At 42.3% G+C, this 21,816-nt stretch overlaps 1 protein-coding gene across 1 annotated transcript in view; it reads left to right on the forward strand.

The window, feature by feature from the left end:
* The first annotated feature begins 3,554 nt into the window (after window positions 1-3,554).
* ARHGAP42 (Rho GTPase activating protein 42) overlaps window positions 3,555-21,816 on the forward strand; it is a 251,289-nt gene continuing 233,027 nt past the window's right edge. Inside the window, exon 1 of the mRNA XM_010977801.3 lies at window positions 3,555-4,141. Coding sequence (XP_010976103.1) covers window positions 3,988-4,141 — 154 coding nt within the window. The 5' untranslated portion in view covers window positions 3,555-3,987. The remainder of the gene's footprint in view (window positions 4,142-21,816) is intronic.

Here is a 21,816-nt window from a genome sequence, read left to right on the forward strand (position 1 = left end):
TTCTGTTTTATAAACAAATTCATTTGTGTCTTTTTTTTTTTTTAAGATGCCACATAGGAGTGATATCATGGGATATTTTTCTTTCTCTTTTGGCTTACTTCACTTAAAATGACAATCTCCAGGTCCATCCATGTTGCTGCAAATGGCATTATTTTATTCTTTTTTTATGGCCGAGTAGTATTCCATTGTATAAATATAACCGCAACTTCTTTATCCAGTCATCTGTCATCTGTTAATGGACATTTAGGTTGTTTCTATGTCTTGGCTATTATAAATAGTGCTGCTGTGAACATTGGGGTGCATGTATCTTTTTGAATTAGAGTTCCCTCCACATATGTGCCTGGGAGTGGGATTGCTGGATCAACCGGTAAGTCTATTTATAGTTTTTTGAGGAATCTCCGTACAGTTTTCCATAATGGTCGCACCAAACTACATTCCCACCAGCAGTGTAGGAGGGTTCCTTTTCCTCCACACCTCAAGGTATATGCTTTGAGATAACACAAGGGTGGAAATGCAGTCAGTGACTGTTCACAACATTCTCACCGTGGGAAGGGCTATAGCTACCTTCACCTTCTGTTTAGTCATCTCTTACCAGGCCTGAATTTAGCCTCAGAATATCTGAATCTGCAAGGCCTATGTCTATAAAACTAATTAAAAAACAATAAAATCCCAACAGTGACACTTACTGAGTACAAATTAAGCATGAGGCTTCTGTGCCAGACATGAAATAGGTCAAGAAAAAAGTTGTAAGAAGATTTACAACTATCTATTAGTTTACTAGCCTAACCTCACTACTTTGCTCTTTAAAATAAACAAAGCCCCACACATCCCATTTCAGAATTAAGAAAGCCAACAGACATTGCTCTGTGCCCGTAACCATGCCAAAGAACAGGTCAGCCAACAGTATTTGTGAAACTCATCCTGCAGCTGACGGGGTCACATATTGTGAAGTGGAAATTTTTGAAGAAGTTGTATTTCAATCCATTAAAATTTCCTATGAAAAAGAGTTTGCAAGCATAGACACTGTTTATGTAGAAGGGCTATTCTTTTAGAATCTGGTTCCATTATTATGGAAGGGAAATAACACATGAAAACAACAGTTCAAAACGAACCATAAATCCACCTTAAAGCAAAACCATGTCTGGTGTCTCTCCAGTGGCTGGGTTAATGTGGCATACGAGGAAGCCTGACTAGCAGGTATAATTAAAGCATGAATCACAGGAGTAAGTCATGGGTAACTCTGAAAGCACCTACAGGGAAAAGTCCATTCGAACATACACAGCTTTAGAGACTAAATGATAAAGGGTAGGAGGAAAAATCGTAATTCCATGTAAATGCAATAATAGACCAAAAAAAATTTTTTTTTTAAATGGGGAGGGCATAGCTCAGTGATAGAGTGTGTTTGGTACACAGGAGGTCCTGAGTTCAATCCCCAGTACCTCCATTAGTAAAAAAATCTAATTACCCACCCCTCACTTCCCCCAAAATGACAGCTCTGAGTGGAAATACATTGATAATGGCCTCAGTGCTTTATTGGTACGGCGTCTACGTGAGGCACTGTCACACAGCATAACCAGCTGCACGTGATACAGGTACTCATTTTCTGTTTTCTATTCCAAAAACTGCTTGAAGTTAGGTAGGATGCTTCGTGTTTTTTATCTTTCCATGTAAATCACTTCTCTGCCTAGATCCTAATCATGTATCGAGTAGGCATAAAGCGTGCAATAACCTACATGAATGGGTAAATGATAACCTGTATCTTAGAATCTAGAATCAATCTGTCCTAACATACAAGACTTTCAGAGAAAAAATGAAAATGGACACCCAACTTATTAAATGCTCTTTATCAAAGATTGTTGATACATTTTTAAAGAATTAATCACAGGACTTTCATTGAATGAGAAACAGGAAGAGATTGTTATATTTGACCCTGTTTCATATCTCAGCAGGTGGCATTGGATTTAGTTGCTTGGAATGGCAACATGGCAAAAGTTGAAAGGAAACTATTTGTTTGGCCTAATTTTTTGTCTTTCAAGCTGTGTGACGAATAGATGTAAAATCACATCAGGTGACAAACAGCCCCTCTGCATCTCCTATGACTCCATTAACTGACAAATAGCATTACTGCCAATAACCCCACCCCACCTTCCCAAACGAGAAGTATTCAACTGACAGACAAGAGTTAGGCAGATAAAGTTAAAAGGACTCTAGTGATATTGGCCATTTTGCCAATATTTTGAGGTCTAATGATGTAAATATGGATGGAAAGTTAAGTTAAGCCAACTTCCCTGGCTCATAAGAATTAAAATCCAGACCATCAAATATACTGTTTACATCCTCTTATCAGTCTTAGTTTAAGGTTTCCATGTTATTTTTAACGTTCATGCGTACTTAAAAAAATGAAACTAAAAGTCTTGACAGATTCTGACACTTAATTGGGAAAAATGTAAAACACTTTAATGGAATTTTTCCCATGATCTGCAGAAGAGTTTTTAAACAGATGGTTCAAATGGACAAAGCAATGAAAACATAGAAATTAAAAGCAGATCCTTAAGAAAAATAACCGACTTCTCAGAAATCCTATAGATGCTGGTGGGACTAGATGTAAAGCAGCAGTTTCTCTTGCTGTCAAGGTTTCGAGAGAACAGAAATTTATTAGGTGATCCCTACCAGAGGAGGGGTAACTGCCTCTTGGTACGAATTAACTATTCATTTGGAACTTCAGCCAACTTCAACAATCTGAAAATCTCCAGGCTTGTAGGGCAATTCCATCCAGATGGTGATAAAAGATACAGTATTGTCATACAAATAGGTATTCTTCTAGAAGAAGAACGTCTAAGTCCAAGGTGCTTATTTGGGAAATAAAAATGACCTAAAGTCTTCCCACCTTCACAGCAACTTGGAAGAACTACAGCACCCACGAGCAGCCCAAGGCCCATGAAGCTTTTCGTTCTGAATAGGAAAAAACCTGACATTCCAGGATGAATGCAGTGAACGGTGGGAAAGAGACAGGAGAACTTTTCCACCTGGAATTTACATGCATTCAGTGGAGACTCTCAACTAAGTAAAATCTAACCAAGTAAAATCTAATTAAACCTAAGTGAAATCTAAGTAAAATCAAATAAGTAAAATCTCAACTCTCGGAAGTAACATCTTCCAACAGGCTTCAAACTTCAGGGCAAGGTTTCTCTCCCAGACAATTCTAGGGAGTGGGTGGCGGGGGCGGGCTGGGAGTTTGAGACCGTTCTGTGGAGTGAGGACCCCCGCAGTGTCCCGGCGGGTCAGTGGGAGCCGGGCGCCCCGGAGAGGCAGGGTTAACCGCCCCCCGGGCGCGGGCAGGAGCGCAGCGGCGCCGCAGCCGCGCGGAGCCCGGGAGCGAAGTGCGGGCGGGCGGGGGCAGGAGGGTAACTGGGAGGAGGGGCGGGGCGGCGCGGGGTGGGGGCGCGGCGGCGGCGGGAGGAGGGTCTCCGCGCGCGGGCCCGATCTGCGAGCGCTCTGAGCCTGCGTCCGCCGAGGGGGAGGGTTACCCCGGCCCGGCCGGAGGGGCGGCTGGCCGCTTCAGGCTCACTGCGCGAACGACTGTCAAGGGAGCAGGAGCGCGGAGCTGCCGGAAGTGTCTGCGCGCCGCGGGGGAACTTTCCTGCCCCGGCCGCGGCCCGGAGCCTCCGCCGCCTCCGCCGCCTCCGCGCTCGCAGCGACGATGCGCCCGGGTGACAACGACCTGAGCGGACCCGCGCCTCGGCCCACCGCCCGCGTCTGCGCTCGCCTGGCCTCGGCGGAGGAAGCCTGAGCCCGGAGGCGTCCGCGCGCCGCGGAGCCCGGCGCAGGCGGCGGGACGCGCGGGACCCGTTTTCCCCGCGCGTCTCCTCGCGTCCCAGCTCGCTCCCCGCGATCGCGCGTCCCCGGCGTCGGCCGCGGTCGCCGGCTGTCCCCGCCTCGACCGCCGGCCCGGACGTGCCCCCTGCGGCCGCTGGCAGTGCCTGTGCCATGGGGCTGCCGACTCTGGAGTTCAGCGACTCCTACTTGGACAGCCCGGATTTTAGGGAGCGCCTGCAGTGTCATGAGATTGAGCTGGAGCGAACCAACAAGTTCATCAAAGAGCTCATTAAGGACGGCTCTCTGCTCATCGGGGCGCTGAGGAGTAAGTAGAGCTGGCGGGGAAGCGCGGAGAGGGTGCGGGGATCTGGAGAGGCTCCACCGGGTGCGGGTCTGAGGGGTGGGTTGGAGGAAGCCAAGCTTCTTTTGTTTGAATGGGTTTGGGGACAAAAGCTGAAGAGCTCCCCTGCTGGTGGCCAACAAAGTTTGTTCGTAGGTGTTCTTGACTTATTTACTTCCAAGTCTACAGAGAAGGGAAAGTTCTCTACTGGACACTGGAGCGTATCCCGAGGAATGTTGTTCAAAGTCATCTGTTTGTATTACGCTCCTGGAAAAATGTGGGGGACTATTGGTCTTTTTTGTAACTTTATTGTGCCTAGTTTGGACACTTTAAAAATGAAGACTTTAAGGAGGGATTCAAGAGTCTGTCTTAAGGATAAAATGAAGCTAGTTTATTTAGTGGTATTCAGAGAAAGTGATTCATTTCTTATGTACATCAGTGGCTTTTCCTTGGGCACGATCAATCATTGAATGGGCCTTTAAAAATCTATATATGTAGATAGGTTTGTGGTTTTGCGATTTAATAAGATAATTGAAGACAGCATGGCACTCGTGGATTTTATCTCTGTACAAGATTGTGCGTCTTATTTTTGGTTTGTATTGTAACCATGGTGTTCATCAAAAGTCATTGACTAAAGACCAATCGTTACTGATGATGGACTGCAGAGAGTAAAGACCGCCTCTAGGGCTTCTCCCACGTCCTTTTCCCACATGCCTTCTGATTCCCTCCTGCATCCTCCAGATCTTAACTTTCAGTGACTTAAGACCTAAGGGTCTTAGTAAAAAGAAACTCTGGAGTTTCTCTTACAAGACTGACTCACTAAATAAGGCTTAATTTGTTACCTACCCCAGGACCTATTTGCACTTTAATAGAGGCTTCTGAAAGTCTTAGCCGCTGAAATGAAGCCTTGGAAACTCTGACCTCTGATAGGTAAGTGAGTGAGGGCTTAAGGTGGAGAGGCCTTTGGGTGACCTGGCTTTCCCCAGGACAGCTGTAGGGGAAGCATCATTGAATATGTCAAGTGCAGAGTCAGTAACAACTTGATGGAGATGTGCATGTGTCTGAAACTAAGATATTAGCATCTAGTCTGTCTTTGAAGCATGTATTATGGTAAGGATGGAGCTTAGCAAAATGTCTTCAAATTGGTGTGCTCCCAAATCCTTTTTATTTGAACCGTCTCAATTGCTAAAACATTTACTTATCACTTTTATTACTTAACCTGGGTAAAGAAAATGTTTTATGTCTACATTCACTTCATTTCTGAATTTGAGGCCACTACTGATAATAATAGTATTTCCTGATTTGTGAAAACATTACTAGTTTATCTGCAGTTTTTTCCATCCTTTGTGTGCACAAATGTGAACACTCCTTACTTCTGGTTTGCAAATCCCTCTTGAGGTCTCCAGACAGCCTCTTTGCATCTTAGCATGATGCCTCTCCAAAAAGTTTCCCCATCTAAGAGCGCTGAATGCCAGGCTGACTCTTGCTGGAGCTGCCAGATGGTCTGCAAATGACATTTTCTCCTCCCTCTGCTAGAGAGCAGGCCTAGTGTTTCAGAAGGTGAACACACTTAACATAGCTGGGATAAAAGCTCTGAAATGCACATCATTTTACTAGTAATATTATAAACTTTATTATGATTATTGACATCTAGCCTTTCAAAAAAGCAAGTGATTCCCATCTTTATAGAGTTGTTCTTGCATTTATAAGTGAAGAAACCATGAGAGTGTAAATTCCTTGAACATACAGACTGTGCCCCATAAACCTGGCCTTGTACGCTTAAATATGCAACCTCCCTTTCTAGGATTCTTAGGTTTTTGATGAGAGTGTGTATTGTGTTAACTAACATTTGATTATTACTTCTCTCACAGTGGAAAGAAAACGTTTTAGTCCTTGTTGAAAGAATTCCCAGCATTAGCTTCCAAATGGGAGAATTTTGGAACAGAGGAACCCTTGAAGTCACACGATGGCCCTGCTTTTTCCCACCAAGCCACCTTCTGTCCCTTGGGGAGGATGCCCTGTCCCTTGGTGAGGATGCACTGAGGCTAGCCAGCAGCTGCTAAATGCCTGCTCTCTGAAGCTGCTCCTCAGGGACTTCAAGCTGGCGTCCTTCCCTCCCCAACCCATCAAGGAGCCCTCCCTCCCCCAGTCCTGACCCTTCTGACTGGTTTTCCTTTCTGCCCGAAGAAGCCTTCACTTTCCAAAACTCTAAACTAGGCCTCTCCATTCTTCAGTGTATCCATTGCCCTTTCAGTCTTATTTTTAGCACTTTGGTGTCATTTTCCTTTATAATGAATGCTTTCTTAATCTGACTTTCCTGAGCTGACAATCGCTGATGCATTTCTAAGCATCTTACAGTATTTCCAACCTAGTTGATAACTTTTCTGGTTAGAGTCTCGGCATGCTCTCTTGGATAATACATGCTTTACTGTTCCAGTAGGAGTCACACGTGCTCCTTAATCTTTGATTCAGGACGTGCATTTCTTTAGTAGAGAATTGTCAGGATCCATATAAGTGAAGAATTTGACTAGATGATTTGAATTGTAAATAATATATGTAAGATACTTCATGTATTTTTAAGATGTATTATTGCATTTCATATACACATCCACTCTGAGAAAATGGATGACAGTTAACTGAGTGAGTTAACGTAGTGAGTTAATGAGGACCTGAGTTTAAGTTCTGGTGCTGTCAAGTGCTGTGTGATAACTGGCAAGTAACTTAGTCTCTGGGCCTTACCTTTCCTATAAAATGAAGGAACATCTATAAAAATCTTATCACTAGCATTACTTGTTCACTTTGTTACGTGCCATATTGACATTTGGTGAGTGATGTTTGAGGATGTTTGATGCTGGTGAATCGGGTTTTAGTTCATGCTGTGTGACTCAAAATCTCCACCCTTTTTATCAAACATTACTCAATGAACTTTGTTCCTTTAACAGGTGCCAGTCTTAAAATTTGGTGAAATTACAGGCTAGTTTTGCTGATTAATTTTCTCCTTTACAGATCATATCCAAAGAAACATTTGAAAATGGCTTTCTCACATAATTCTTTTTATGCTTTTGAATTCAAAGAACCATCTTTAAGTAGATCTTCGTCTTTGCAAAAATAGACAGACCCTCCCTCCCCTGAAGAAAAGAAGGAGGGGGCGGAGACTAAATTAGAATTGTACTCCTGGAATGGAATTGATTGAATTGACTGGGTGGAGAGAGCATATTAACCTTCTTTCCTTCCACCTGCCCTGCAGCTTCTCGGCCTTCCTTCCTTTCTAATCACTCTACTTCCCCTCGTTGCCTTAAGGTGGAATCGACCAGCTGCTTCCTCTACGTTTAGCCTAATGTTTCTCAAACTCATATGTCTGGGCTTCTTTTGAAGGAAAAAAACATGTCAGCGGACTGTACTATAATTTTGTTTATTTATTACAGTGAAATAAACATATACACCCATGAAACTACAATTCTTATGTTTATTCATACAATCTTAAAAGCAAATCCGTTTACAAGTTACATATAAATAATACTGTGAAACCAGTACAAAACTACATGTAAGTGATCTAATGGATTTTTTTTTTGCTGAAACGAAGTCTCCTCTCATATAAAGACTGCTGATAATACCTGTGTATTGTCGATTCATTTTTTCCACTGCTTTTCCTGACTGAAAGTGAAGTTCTTCAAAATCTGCGTTCCTGATGATGGCCTTCTGTCTGCCACAAATTTTATTTGTTGGTCGTATTGCCTCTGTTCTTAAAGCATTTGTTTCTGGCACTCGCGATCCCTGACCCTGGTAAGAATTTTGGGCACCTGTTTGGGTGGCAGAAGTTGGTTGCTCATAAATTGATGTAGAATGCGCAGTTAATTAAGACATTAGCAAGAGGGAAGTTCCTTAAAGGGGTCTACCCTCTGTGTCCACAGACCCCAGCGTGAAGTGAGTGCGCTGCCGTGGTACCCTTGTGCTCCGCGGATAAAGTCGTTGTTTATAGTGAAAGAAAACCCTTAATGCAAAGGCCACATGGAAATACCTTGGAAAGGCTGAGCCACTGCTGCCTTTCATTTGCTGTGTGTTTCATTTGGTTTTCCCTTTAAGCCAGTCTCTATTTTGTGTGTGCTCAGGGCCCACTTTGCCACCAGTTTTTGGTGGTTCAGGGAAGGAGTTCAATAAAAGGGGGGGGGGGAATGACAAGCTTAAGAAATCTGACAGACTTCCTGTAGTTATGGCACTATTGGTCATCCTTCAGTTTTTGGTGAGAGCTGCTTTTATTTTAGGCTCCTTTCGGTATTTAAGCGTGCACCTAGGATTTATTTGGTTTTCTGACACTGATTGTAGATTCTTGTTTACCCTGCAAGAGCTACCTCACTGCTGCTTACTCCACTCATGTTGTTTTGGTTGTCTGACTGACTGGGCAGCCTAGTCAAAGATGTGAATGTGTAATTACTTCCACCATTCATTCGCTTCTTTTAGTCATTAGAATTTGAGTTAAATGAGCAGAAGCAACTGTATCGTTCAAATGAACTGTAATTAATTTAGGAACTGGTAGATTAGGAAGGTGGTGCTTGAAGGTTCTGCTTCAGAGGCGGTACAAGTGAGAGCATTTCTACTTGTGTTCATTTAAATGGGAGCCTTGGGGCTCATCAAGGTGGAATTAAATTGGGCTGGCTCAGTACTTCCGCCTGCCTCTCTACACAAGCTTAACAGGTGCCCTTTAACATCATCTTTACTTCCATTGGATTTCCTTTTTCCGCAGGTAGTAATTGAGGGGCTGAACTGTTAGAAAGCCAGGGAGTTGGGTTGCTGGGAGAACAGAGAATGTTTCCTGTCTAGCGGAGGAGAGCGGCTTAGCAGTAACCACCTCTTACCCTGCCTGCTGTGATCAAGGTACTCTGAGCGGGCAGAAAACTCAGGTAACCACGAAACTTTTACGTCACTGCAAAGCCTCTGTGACAAACCTGCTTTCAGTTATTAACATTTCTTAGAGCACAGTGTTAATTGTGTTCTCAACGACGCGTGAGCATTTCTCAGATTATGTAAGAAAAAATAATCGAGCTTAACGTTCATTGCTTTGGTGCCAAGTGTAACTTTATTCAAGTAATGTATACGGAGAGCGTGGCAAATCTCTTCTCTCGGTTTATAAAGAAAGAGAAATGGTACAGTTTTCACTGTTAAGCCATATTCAGTAAACATTATGCAACAATGAAATGTTTCTTGTGGACAGATGAGAAAGGGTGAAGGAAAGGGAGGTTTGAGCCTTGGATCTCGTTCGTGAGTATTGTTGCTTGCAGAGCTGCGGTTGCCACCTGTTCTGGCCCCAGCCACCCCTCTGTCTGGATGGTAATTTCTGTGCATTTCAGCCTTGTTGGCAGGTGCCAGATCCCCATGGCCCGGCCTGCTGCCCGCCCGGTTCAGTTTGCTTTCTGCCAGTCTGCCTTTTCCCTCCAGCCTGCTGAACCTCCGCCCAGCCTCTCATCATCCTTGCAGCCTACCCCCAGTGGACATGGCCTTATCAGCCAAGGACTGGCTACCTGCTTCTTGCTGATTTTCATCCCGAAAATTAAAACCAGTTGCCGAGCACCTGGCTCTCTCTCGTTCAGGGACTCTGCGCTTCATCTTTCGCAGCTGCCAGATTCTGAGTTTAATGGCTGGCTTTTGTAGAAGTGCAGGACTTCCATAATGTTTGTTAATCTTAATGGTCCTTAGGGCAGGATGATAATGGGACAGGCAATAGAAATGTAGTTATTTTATTTTATTTTATTTTTAAAAATTTTGTTATTTATTGAAGCGTAGTTGATTTACAATGTTAGTTTCAGGTGCACAGCAAAGCGATTCCGTTATACATAAGAAATGTGGTCATTTTAAATGTTTTGTCTTTGGTCTGGATGGTTCCCGTAACGTAGAGACTTTTTTGTAGGATTACATCTACCTGGAATGATTGGTTAATCAGAAGACGCACTGTTTGCATCTGCGGTTTTCTGATTTTATAATCAAGACTCCAGTTGTAATGCCGAAGAAAGTGTTACAACAACACGCGCATATGCAATACTCTGAAAAGGATGTGATGTGTTTCAGAAAAAGTGACTTGGGGAATGCATAGTACAGTTCCAAACAGCAGCTGATAATCTGCCCATTTTCCACCCTTTTTCCTTTGTTACAGAGGAGTGTATGCATCAAAAAGGAAAATATAAGCCCTCCTTTTTGAGGATTTCAAGTCTTCCATTTGAGAATAATTTGTCTAATTGTACTTTTTACATGGAACATGGTGGGAAAAGATGAGGATAAGACTAATAGTTAACTCTTTGTAGATCATTTTATGTTGATTATTACAAATTTTTCACTTCCAGTTTTTAGATTTTTATGGTAGAAGTCTCCATTCCTAATGGTATTTTTAAAAATACTCAAACATGACCTTTTTATTATGTTGTTGGTTTATCTGGTTTGGGTGGTTATCAGGTAAAAATGGAGAGCGTCTCGTATTTTGTGAAGGTTGAGGAATTATCCTGGGATGGTTCTGTGTCAAGTGGTGTGAAAAAAAAATTGGGAGAAATGCACCATGTGTGTAATTTTACTGTATTAATAGTCCTCCCCCCTGAACCTTGGCTTTACTCTGGGAAAGTGGGTAGTCCCAAAATGACCCCTTTCATTTGGAAGCCTGATGCACTTCTCAGTAGTGGAATTTCTGCAATATTTCCTCATGCAAATCTAAAAAGCAATACCATACTGCTTGCTAGTTAATGAAAAACATGCCAGTATTCCCTTATGTGTAAATATATACTGGAGGTTATCCAGACAAAAGACCCAGCTTCAGTTTTCTCTTTAGTACACAGGAAAAGTGATGATTTAATTTAGAAAATTGGTATGTGTTTGTGTGTGGAGGGGAGTAATGCTAATAGAAATCAGTGTTCCATACAGCGTATTAATCCCCTTTCAAATGGAAGCGTGTAAATTGATTTTGCTTTGCTGTGGTGAGAATTTTCTTTTTCATTTATTTAGTTTTCTTAAAATGTCTGAATGAAAGATGTGGCCAACAACACAGCAAAACAAATACGAAAGGAATGGTGGTAGTGGTGGGAGGGGTTAGCAAGGAGAAGCAGATTGAAGTGAGCTGTGAAAACAGTTTAAATATGGTGGTTTGGGAACTTGTATCACACTTTGTGTGCCTTCTATGAAAAAGCTATCATGACACTGGAGAGTTGAAGAAATGAGAGATTCCAGTTGTTTAAAAAGTTGCAGATTTGAGGGCCAATGAAAAATTGTCAGCATAAGAGAGAAGAGATGTGAATTTTTAAGGGGTGCGCTGTTTGGGGAATATTTGGGGAAGTTGTGCACTCGTGAAAAAACGATGTCAAGGGAGGAGGGACTTCCTCAGGCTCGTACGGACTGAGTATCAGTCGTGGTTTTCCTTCCGTGACCCTTTCTAATGTTTTAGCTTGGTCAGGGTCTCAGCTCCATCACCACACCTTTTTCTCAGCATGTGCTGTTTGCCAAGTTCCTCTCCCTTATTTCCTCCATCTCTTAAATGTTTGTAGTGTGCAAGAATTCCTTCTTAGCCCTTTTGCTGTTGGCTTTCCTTGTGTGACGGCAGCATCTGCTCCCCGGGCCGCAGCCCTGACCTCACGCCCCTGGGCTCTGGGCCTGATTTTCACCAGCTGGCTACCTGTCACCACCTGGCTGTGCCGCCAGCACCTCGGACTCTGTGCCCAGGTGAAGCTCTTCCTTCCGCAGCCCGTGCTCTGTGCTCTCATCGGCTCCGTTATCCTCATCACCTGGTCACCTTAGAGAGCAGCCTCGGAGTCTTTCTAACGCTGCCCGTGTCCTTCCACGCCAGTTTTTAAACTCCAGTTTTAAACTGGAGTTTTTTCATTCCTGCTAGATCCTCACATTTGGTTAGTCCTGCAGCTGTAAGCTCACAATATCTCAAATTTGATCTTCTCTGCCTGCATTAATACTCCAGTGTGTGTGTCTCCGTGTGTGTGTATGTATATATGCGTGCGTGTATGTAGATAGGAAGTAATTTTTTTCCTCAGCTGAGAAGGACAGAAATTTGATCTCAGAGTTCTGGAGGCCAGAATCCGAAGTCCGGGTGTCGGCGGGGCCATGCTCTCTCTGAAGGCTCTGAGGGAGGACCTTTCCTTGTCCCTAGTCTCGGTGTTGTCAGCAGTCTGAGACGTCCCTTGCCTTGTAGCTGTGTCACTCCGGTCTGTGCCTCTGTGGTCACACCGAGCACTCACTGTGTCCCTGCTTATCGGGTTTTACTAGCCTTTTCAGTATAAACTTCTAGGTGCCAGAGTTTTCTGTATTCTAATTAGCTCTGATTGCGTTGTGGGTACTCGGTAATTGTGAACGCGAACGTGTTACTAACAAGATGATACAGAGGAGGGTTTTGATTATCTGGAGTGAATGAGCCCGGGAATTGGGATGGTAGGTTTGTTCCTTAATATTTCACCCATCAAGCTTCATATGGTCATACTGACATGCAGGGCTGGGTAACCCAGGGGACAGTAGGGAGTAGCACTGTTAGGTAGTTAGGTAGAAATGAGCACTGGGCAGGGGGAGAGGCAGGGTAGAGGAACAACCCAGAACACAAGGGGCCTGAGCTGTCAATTAACCAGAGCAGGTGGAACTTGAGCTGTCAGTCAACCAGAGCGCAGGGAACCTGAGTTGTCAATCAATCAGTCACTCACTCAATCAATCAATCACAAAACCAGTATATAAAAACAGGAGAAACAAAGGAACGGCGCCATTTACCCTCTCTTGGCTTGGCCCGCTCCCAATTCTCAGGAGTGTACTTTCACTATTTTTTTTTTTACTTCACTACTAAAAATCTTGCTTATATCACGCTTTTTGTCTCTCGTCAAAAACTTTTTTTTCGGGGGACTAGGAACCGAGGTGATTCTTATTTCCTTTTCCCGGTAGCAGCGCCAGGAGTTAGAACTTCACTCTGGTCCTGCTGCTGCCGCTGACTGCCGCCGTGGGTACCAGCTGTTTGCCCCAGACCCTATTTTCATCAAAAATGGGACTAGCATTTGCTTTTCAGTCCTTGTGGGGTTTTCATGTGGGCCAATGGAAAAGATGCGTAATAGCGTAATATAAACATGTGGCATTATTTTCGTTTGCTTTCGGCAGGATCGTAGTAATCCAGATGATTTCAGCTTTTTCAAGGCATAACTTTAACCTGCTAAAATATCTGTCAAATATTTCTGTTAAAATATCTCTTGTACTATCTTACTGCGTAGTAACGTGATTATCAAGGTGGAGAAGCTTTCCTGAAATGCTAAAGCCTGTGTTGGTTTGTTTCCTAAGGTAACTCTTCTCGGTAGGAAGTGATTACAAGATATGGCATGGTTTTGATTTAGCCTTTTCTCTTTTAAACAAATCAATAATTATCTATTGTGATCTGGGAACCAAAGAACAAGGAAGCATCTGGTTGGCACCTAAGGATCATCCTGAACGGGCAGTGTAGATTTTTGAAACTATGGATGTATCTGCTGCTGCTTTGATTCTGCGGGCTCAGGTCAGCGGTCTATAAAAGTTGTTAAAAATGGTGGTCAAAACTTGCACTTGTCAGAAGTGAAATAAAAACTTGGGCAATTTCACGAAATATAACAGGCCGGACTGCAGATGAGAGATCTTTTTTCCAGATTGACTTCTGCATTGAAGGCAGACAGTGGCTTAGAAAAGTGCTTTCCTAGGCGTTTCTTATGCTGCACATTTACAATGTTTTGTAAATGTGATTATGTTTGGCTAGTGGTTATTGGTGAGAGAAGAAAATGATGAGATTGGTAGGGCGTTGCTGGAGGGTCGGAGAGTGAGCAGGCAATGATGGGGAAGAAGGACGTTGAATTGGGAAGTGAAGAGGGAGAGTTACTTGGCCCAATGAGAAAGCTGAATTGAACCTGTGGACTAGTTGATCCAGGAAAGGTGGTGTGATTGAGTTGGTGTCAGAATTGGCAGGAGAGGATATTTAGATGGTACCCTAAGGACAAAACAGATTATTAAAAATATATATATATATATTTCTTGAGGGGTTGGTGAGCTTCAGGGAAGCTCTGCCCTGGGGCTGGGGGAAGTAGGGAATGAAGAACAGGCAGTCTGGACTTTCGGGGACAGTTTGGAAAGCGAAGCAAGGGCTGAAAAAGACCAGTCTCAGGGGATAAAGAAAGAAAACGCAGATCCTGAATTATCCTGAACAGGAATAGTAGGAGCAAGTGAGTGAGGACTTTCAGATTTGTCAGGTTTAAATTCTGTTGGATGCATGGTTTTTTCCTTCCCATTATTGCCTCCATCCCTCACACTGACTGCTCTTGTGGAAGTTAGAATTCATTTGGTTTTCAGGCTGGTGATGTTCTTTCACACCCACTGATGAGGGAAGGAGTTGGGGTGAAAGGAGGACACAGACCCAAGATGTCAGTTGCGAGACGCTCTTCCCCATTCAAGTCCTCAGGTTATGGCTGAGACTGACCTGTTTCTTGTTCATTGCATTTTGCATTTCCCTCAGAACGTATGTTGATTTAAGCTAATCCCAATTTATCCAAGTTACCTGAATATTAAATCTGGCTTAAAGCAACAGAGGGGTTGCTCTTCAGCTAAGCTTAGCGTTGTCATTCGCACGCGTGCTGTGCTAATCACGTTGACTTTCATCATGAGAACATTTTAATGTGAAGTAGGTTCACTGATGATTTAACATCAACAGCGGTCAGCCTGGTAATAGAAAGAGCCTGGGCTTTAGAATCAGAGCAGCGCCCTTTTTTGGTTTGTTAGTGGAGCTACTGGGGGTTGAATCTAGGACCTCATGCGTGCTAAGGATGTGCTCTAGCCCTGAGCTGTACCCACCCGCCTCCACCCCCAGAGCAATGCTTTTCAGCCCCAGTTCTGCCACTTATTAGCTGCATGGCTGTGAGCAAGTCACTTGGCTTCTTTTGTGATTTTCCTTGTCTATATATGGAAATAATACTTATTTCGTATGCATATTTGCAGGATTAAATAAGATAACACATGTAAAGTAGCTAGCACAATGTATGACACTTGGTATTAAATATTAATTTCTCATCTATCTCATTTCTAGCTAATGTTGAGACCAAGTTATGAACAACCACCACTGCCATATTTTATTCAAAAATGGGCGTGATGTACCTTTTCTAAGCAAAATCTTTACCTTATCTGGGCAGAGGTACAGTAGATGTTGAGAGAGCACTGTGTTTAATGTCGATGTGGGCGCTGCGGACCGGCTGTCACCACCTGGCACCATGAACGTGGCTTGCAGTGAGAGAAAGCCACTGCTTCTTTGGAATGGTGTAGCTGTCTTTTTGAGGACCTTTCCACATCAGAGATTTTATGATCTTGTCAAAAAAAAAAAAAGGTGTTCATCATGTTTTATTTTGCTGATTTTATTGTTTGCCTGTTTTTCTCTGTAGAAAGTCAGGGCCTTAAGAGTTGGTACCAAGTCTTCAGGACTCTGGAGCCAGACGCAGGATACATTTTTTGTCAGTACCTATTACATAACTAATGGGCACTTATGGGAAGTCATGTCAAACTAATGTTTGGAGATGCGGAAGTCCACAGGTTGTCACTGACCATTTAATATCGAAACTAATTCCAAAATTTTCTTTATAAGATACATATCATAGTGAAAAAGCCAATAGCATAATATGTAGATTTGCCAGAATGAGAGAGTAGAGTAGGCTTATTCAAGGAGTAGAAATTTGTATTAAAGAATGGATTTTCTCTTCAGCAGTGACAATAATATGTTAGTAGCTCAAATACAAGAGATGTTGCTAAGAAAGTGTAATTGTACAAATGATATGTGTTGTTTCCTGTTTGCGTTATTTTCCAGATGCCATTTCAAAGTGTTGATTTTAATTGGATGAAAATGCCCTTTTTTAAAAATGCCATTCATTGTTTTGTTTTTTTAACTTTTTGGGGGCGGGGGAGGTAAAAAGGTTTATTTATTTATTTATAATGTCAGTGCTGGGGATTGAACCGAGGACCTCATGCATGCGTGGCATGCACTCTGCCACTGAGCTGTACCCTCCCCCTGCCATTCATTTTTTAAACAGGATCCTTGAGGTACAGTTCAATGCCATAAAATTCATCCTTTTCAAAGTGTACAATCCTGTGGTTTTTCTTATGTTTACAGAGTTGTGCAACTATCACCACTGTCCAGTTTTGTTAAATTTTTTTTCAGCTTTATTGGGGTATAATTGACAAATAAGTTTAAAGTGTACGTAGTGGTGATTTGATACACGCATGGATTGTGAAAGAATTCCAAAGGATTCCTGCCAGCTAGTTAGCCCATCTATCATCTTGCATATTTATTTTTTAAATTTTTTACTTTTTGGTGAAAACATTTAAGTTCTGCTCTCTTAGCAAATTTCAATGATATAATGCAGTGCTACCAACTGTAATCACTGTGTTTTTTGTTACCTTCTCATACCTTATTCATCTTATAGCTAAAAGTTTGTACCCTTTTACCAACCTGTCCTATTTCTCCTACCCCGTAGCCCATAGCCACTCCCAATCTATTTTCTGTTTCTATGAATTTGATTTTTTTTTAAGATTTTACATAAAAGTGCTACCATGCAGTATTTGTCTTTCTCTGTTTGGCTTACTCCATTTAACATAATGCCCTTACCGTTCATCCGTGTTGTCACAAATGGCAGGATTTCCTTTCTCACGGGTGAGTAATATTCCATTGCACGTATGTATCTCTGTCCATGCATCCATTGACGGACACCTAGGTTGTTGTCATGTCTGTAAAGAATGCTGCAGTGGAAATGGGAGCACGGATCTCTCTTTGAGGTCTTGTTTTCATTTCCTTTGGATGTGTATCCAGGAGTGGGATTCCTGGATCATATGGTAGTTCTATTTCTAATTTTTTGAGGAACCTCCATACTGTTTTCCCTAGTGACTGAACTGATTTACATTCCCATCAACAGTGCACAAGGGTCCCCTTTTCTCTACATTCTTGCCAACAATTATTATCTCTTATCTTTTTGACGATGGCCATTATAACAGGTGCATCGTTGTGGTTTTGATTTGCATTTCCCCAGTGATGAGTGGTGTTGAGTGTCTGCTCATGGTCCTCTTGGCCATCTGTGTGTCTTCTTTGGAAAAATGTCTATTCAGGTTCTTGGCTTATTTTTAAATCAGATTTTTTTTTTAGGTTATTGAGTTGTATGAGGTTTTTCTTAAAATTAAAAAAAAAAATTTTATTTTGGAACCACTGTCTAATTTTAAGATAATTTCATCCCAAAAAGAAGGCCCACACCCATGAACTGTCGTCACTCCTTACTCTCTCTCTTCCCTGGCCCCTGGCTGCTGTTACTCCCATTTTGTTTCTGTACATTTCCCTGTTGTAGACTTGTGTAAATGGAACTGTACAATCTGTGGCCTTTTGTGACTGACCCCTTTCACTTAGCATGTTTTCAGGGTTCACCTGCATGTAGTATGTGTTGGTGCTTTAGTCCTTTTTATTGCCAAATATTCAGTTGTGTGAACATCCCCCCACGTTTTGTTTATTCACTTATGAGTTGATGGACATTTCGGTTATTTCCCTTTTTCTTTTTTTGCTATTATGAATAATGCTATAAACATTTGTGTACCTGTTTCTGTGTGGACATACGTTTTTATTCTCTAGGTACGTCTCTAGGTGTGGAATTGCTGAGTCATATGGTAACTGTTGGAACTCACTGTTATACAATGGAAATTTAATGGGCTTATGAGCATTTACATTACATTCTTATGATGGAAAGCAGTTTGAGAGCTAAATGTACATTTAAAGCAAAGTTATAATAACTTCCCACAGCAAATTCAGATATGGCCTTTATATTTTGTTGGAGAAAACAGAATAACTTGGTAGATACTTAAGGAGGAAACATTCCCCTTCAATTTTCCTTCTAGATGGATAAATATTTAAAAATCTCATAATGGAACTATGGGACAATAACAGCTTTTACGCATGTGCCAAGAATGGCAGGAGTGGAGAGGAGAAATGAGCATGTAAAGAGCATGGTGTGATGGGCCAGAAGAGGGGTGGAGAAGAAAGAACACATGGCATATTTACTCACAAGCCCATTCAGCGTGTTTAGTTAGCACTTGCTGTGTGTCTGGTACTGTTGTCGGCCTTGGAAATGCAGAAGGGACAGAGGCCCAGCTCCTCCGGGTTGGGTCACTGAGGGCATGTTGCTAACACTGTGCGGAGTGTGGGTTGTGACTGCTTGGCGTTAGGACTCAGGAGGTACCATGTGCGCCCTGTCTCCCCTTGACCGCCTTTCTCTGCTTCGCAGGTAACGTGTACATACGTCCATTATAGCAGCCAACACAGTGTAGGGATGTCATCTGAGAATGCGAATGTCCATCCTTCTTCCATCCAGGTCTGTTCAGGAAACACTTAGGGCTCACCTGCCGCACTTGGGGCACTGATACACTGTGTGTTAAGTACCGCGTGTGTGTGTGTGTGTGTGTGTGTGTGTGTGTGTGCTTGTATGTGAGTGGCCCCAGTAAGTCACTCTCCCTCCTAAGCCCTGGTTTCCTCATTTTTACAGTGGGGATAATAATAATAATGAATCCCTACTTTTTTTCCTGAGGATGAAGTCTCTCGGGAGATATACTTAGCATAGTGCCTGGTACATGAGAATCAGCAAGATGACTGACATTATAATCCCATTATATCTTTTAGCAGAAAAAGTGAAATAATCTCAATGTAAAAAATATTTAAAATGGGAAATATTTTCACTGCCCTTCTATGATGATAAACTTTTTTCATTTAGCCTTCCATGTCCACATGAATAAACTTGATTTATGTATAAACACTGTGTGTATATATATATATAGTTATTATATTTACTGTAATGTCAAATATTTTCCTTCTGCACATTTTTATTACTAGCATGTTTATGGCTAAAAGTCCTCAGGTTGAAGGTGGTACTTATGTGCAAGTAATTAAAAGCAGTCTGCATATGAAGTGTAAGCGAAACCAGAGTGGGTCCCCTTTTGAGGAAATGTAAGTGAAACCAGAGTGGGTCCCATCTGCAGTTTGCTGCAGCTCAGCGAAAGGAAATTGGATCATGTATCAGCTATGTGAGTGAAGAGAACTTTCATCTTTTAAAGAGTTTTTCCTGCCCGAAATCTGCATTCATCTGTTGTTCTGAAATGAAGCCTGTGATATATACATTGTGACATGCGTTTGGGGAGCCCCAACATATTCTGTTGTTGGAGCCCAGCTGTGGCATCCACTGAACTTGACCAGAAATCAGACATAGCTACTTTTAAAGCTTTTTCAGACTCACATGTTTAGATTGCTTCTTTTCTTCATGTGGACAACGTAGTTCTTGTATGTTTCTTTTCAGGCACAAAATTATTAGTTTATTTGAATTATAAATTACTTCATCTTTTATATATTATAAACACTGTACTTTTTAAAGGAGTTGCTTACTACATTAGTCTGAGAGGAGAAACTCGTCCCTTAAGGGCATCTTTTGGCTTTAGGTGCTTTCTGACACTGCTGTTCCAGCCCCCTCAAATATTACTCGTGTGCGCACAGTCCTATCCGGGTTCCTCTAAACTGTGGTCTGTATCTCTTTATGTCTAGCACTCTGCCAGGTACACATTTATGGCCAGGCAACTATGGAATGAATACATGCTTATGTTGAGTTTGTGGAAACTTAACACAGATATTCTAAAGCTTAGGGCTCTGGTGACCACTTGTCAAATCCAAGGGATGCTGTGGCCATGATGCTTCTGGATTGTGGCGTGTTTGACCCTGCTGTCCACTCCTTGCTTCCTGAAGCTGCTTCTCCCTTGGCTTCTGTGGAGCCATGTTCTCTTACTGATCTTTTCATCAGTTTTGTAACTTTTTCTGCGTAGTCTTTCAGGCTTCCCTTACCTCTTCCCTCCTCTTGAATGTAGGTGTTCATATTGCACAACGAGAACTTTTTCTCAGTAGATGTAAATTGGCGAGGAATGTACATCTGAGACCTAATGGTTTGTATCTGTAAGATAAGTGGGGGAAGAGGAAGATTAGGAAGCCTGTAGGTGAGTGAGCGCTGGGCACAGGACAGCCGATTAGCCAAAGGATAAACACAGCTGTTAACCTTTACCAGGAGTCAGAGAAATGCAAATGAATATGAGTAAGGTGTCTATTTTCTATCTATTAAATTAGCTAAAAAATTTTAAAAATGCCTTTTGCTAGTTATGGTTACCAAGACTCTTACTTTCATTATGTTGCTGATAGTATTGTAAATGACTAATATGTTTCAAGAACCATGAAAAGTTTATACCCACTGCTGCAGTGATCCCTATTATGGTACTTTTCCTGCAGTGGGTAATACTGATTTTCCACCCAGATTCTGTGCCCTTTCATTCTTTCTGTAAGAACCCTGAGTTTGCACAACCCCAGATCAGGCATAAATCCTGGTTATCTGAGTCATTCACAGTAATCCATTTTTCTTTGCCCATGACCCACTTCTAACCCATTTGACAAAAGGGACATCAGCTGTGTTTCTGTCAACTTTAATGAACAGCGCCCCCCTGAGTTTGTTGTGATACTGCATGCAGTTGGGGAACCGTGGTCCCAACCTATATAGATAGATAATTAAAATTTACTTAACAATAGAAAATAATTACCAATGACTTAACCGGTGTAGTAAACTTTAATAGTAATTGCTTCACTAGCCAATTAAACGCAACACTTGTGACATAAATCAAAGGTAGAGAAAAACAGTGTACAGAAATGTGTACTGCTTTTGTTATTGTATGAGGACAAAAATATGCTTGTGATCAAATTTACTACCAGGAAGAAACGCTGTATGTAAACGTACTGGGGTGGTGATACAGAGGGGTCCCGCTGCCCCTCCTTCCCCGCCCCCAGTAGGGGGGTGGAGGAAGTTAGTGAGGACCTGGTGGGAGGTGTTGGAGAGTGAGTCCTACTGGTTACCCCCTCACCCACACTCAGGGCTTTGCAACTGTGATTCCAGGCGTGCTCACTGTTTTCTGGCGGGGCTGGAGGGGTTACATTCCCTGTAAGGAATTTGCTCTGTCAGTGATTATTTGTCAATCATTTTCCTTCATTTGTAGTCCTCACACCCTTTTCCCACCTGCTTCCCCACCTCCTGTTTCTGGCTATTTGCTTTGCTTTCTCCTCTTTTATCCAGTTCCCTTGGAGCAATTTCCCTTTGGCTTTCTTTAAAAATATCATATTGAGGCTATTGGAAGACACACACATCCAGGCCTGGACTCTTCTGTTTGGTTGTGGTAAGCACACTGTTTTCATGGACAAATAAATTACACCTGGTGTTCTGTTACAATATAAGTAGTGTTAATAACAATGAGGGTACTCCTGGAAGACAGATTGAGCTCTTAAAGGTGTTGAGAATGTAGTTCTGGTAAAGGTTTAAGCAACAGAACCTATGGTGAGCTTGGTTTCTTTTGTAATGTTTTATGAACTGTCAGGAGCAAGTCTGATTCCTGTGAAAATGCCTTGTGGGAAAATGTGACCCTGTTATCATCTCTGAGGTAATAAGACACTGGGGCAGTTGGGTCAGGACTGGAAGGAGAAAGCTTGATAGTTAAATCCATCCATTTATCAGATCACTATGAATCACCTACTGTGGATCAAACATTGTGCTAGAAATATAGCATTTTAAAGTAAATCCAAATGATCATCTATTGGATAA

This window comes from Camelus dromedarius, chromosome 12 (assembly GCF_036321535.1).
Source record: "Camelus dromedarius isolate mCamDro1 chromosome 12, mCamDro1.pat, whole genome shotgun sequence".
NCBI lineage: Eukaryota > Metazoa > Chordata > Mammalia > Artiodactyla > Camelidae > Camelus > Camelus dromedarius.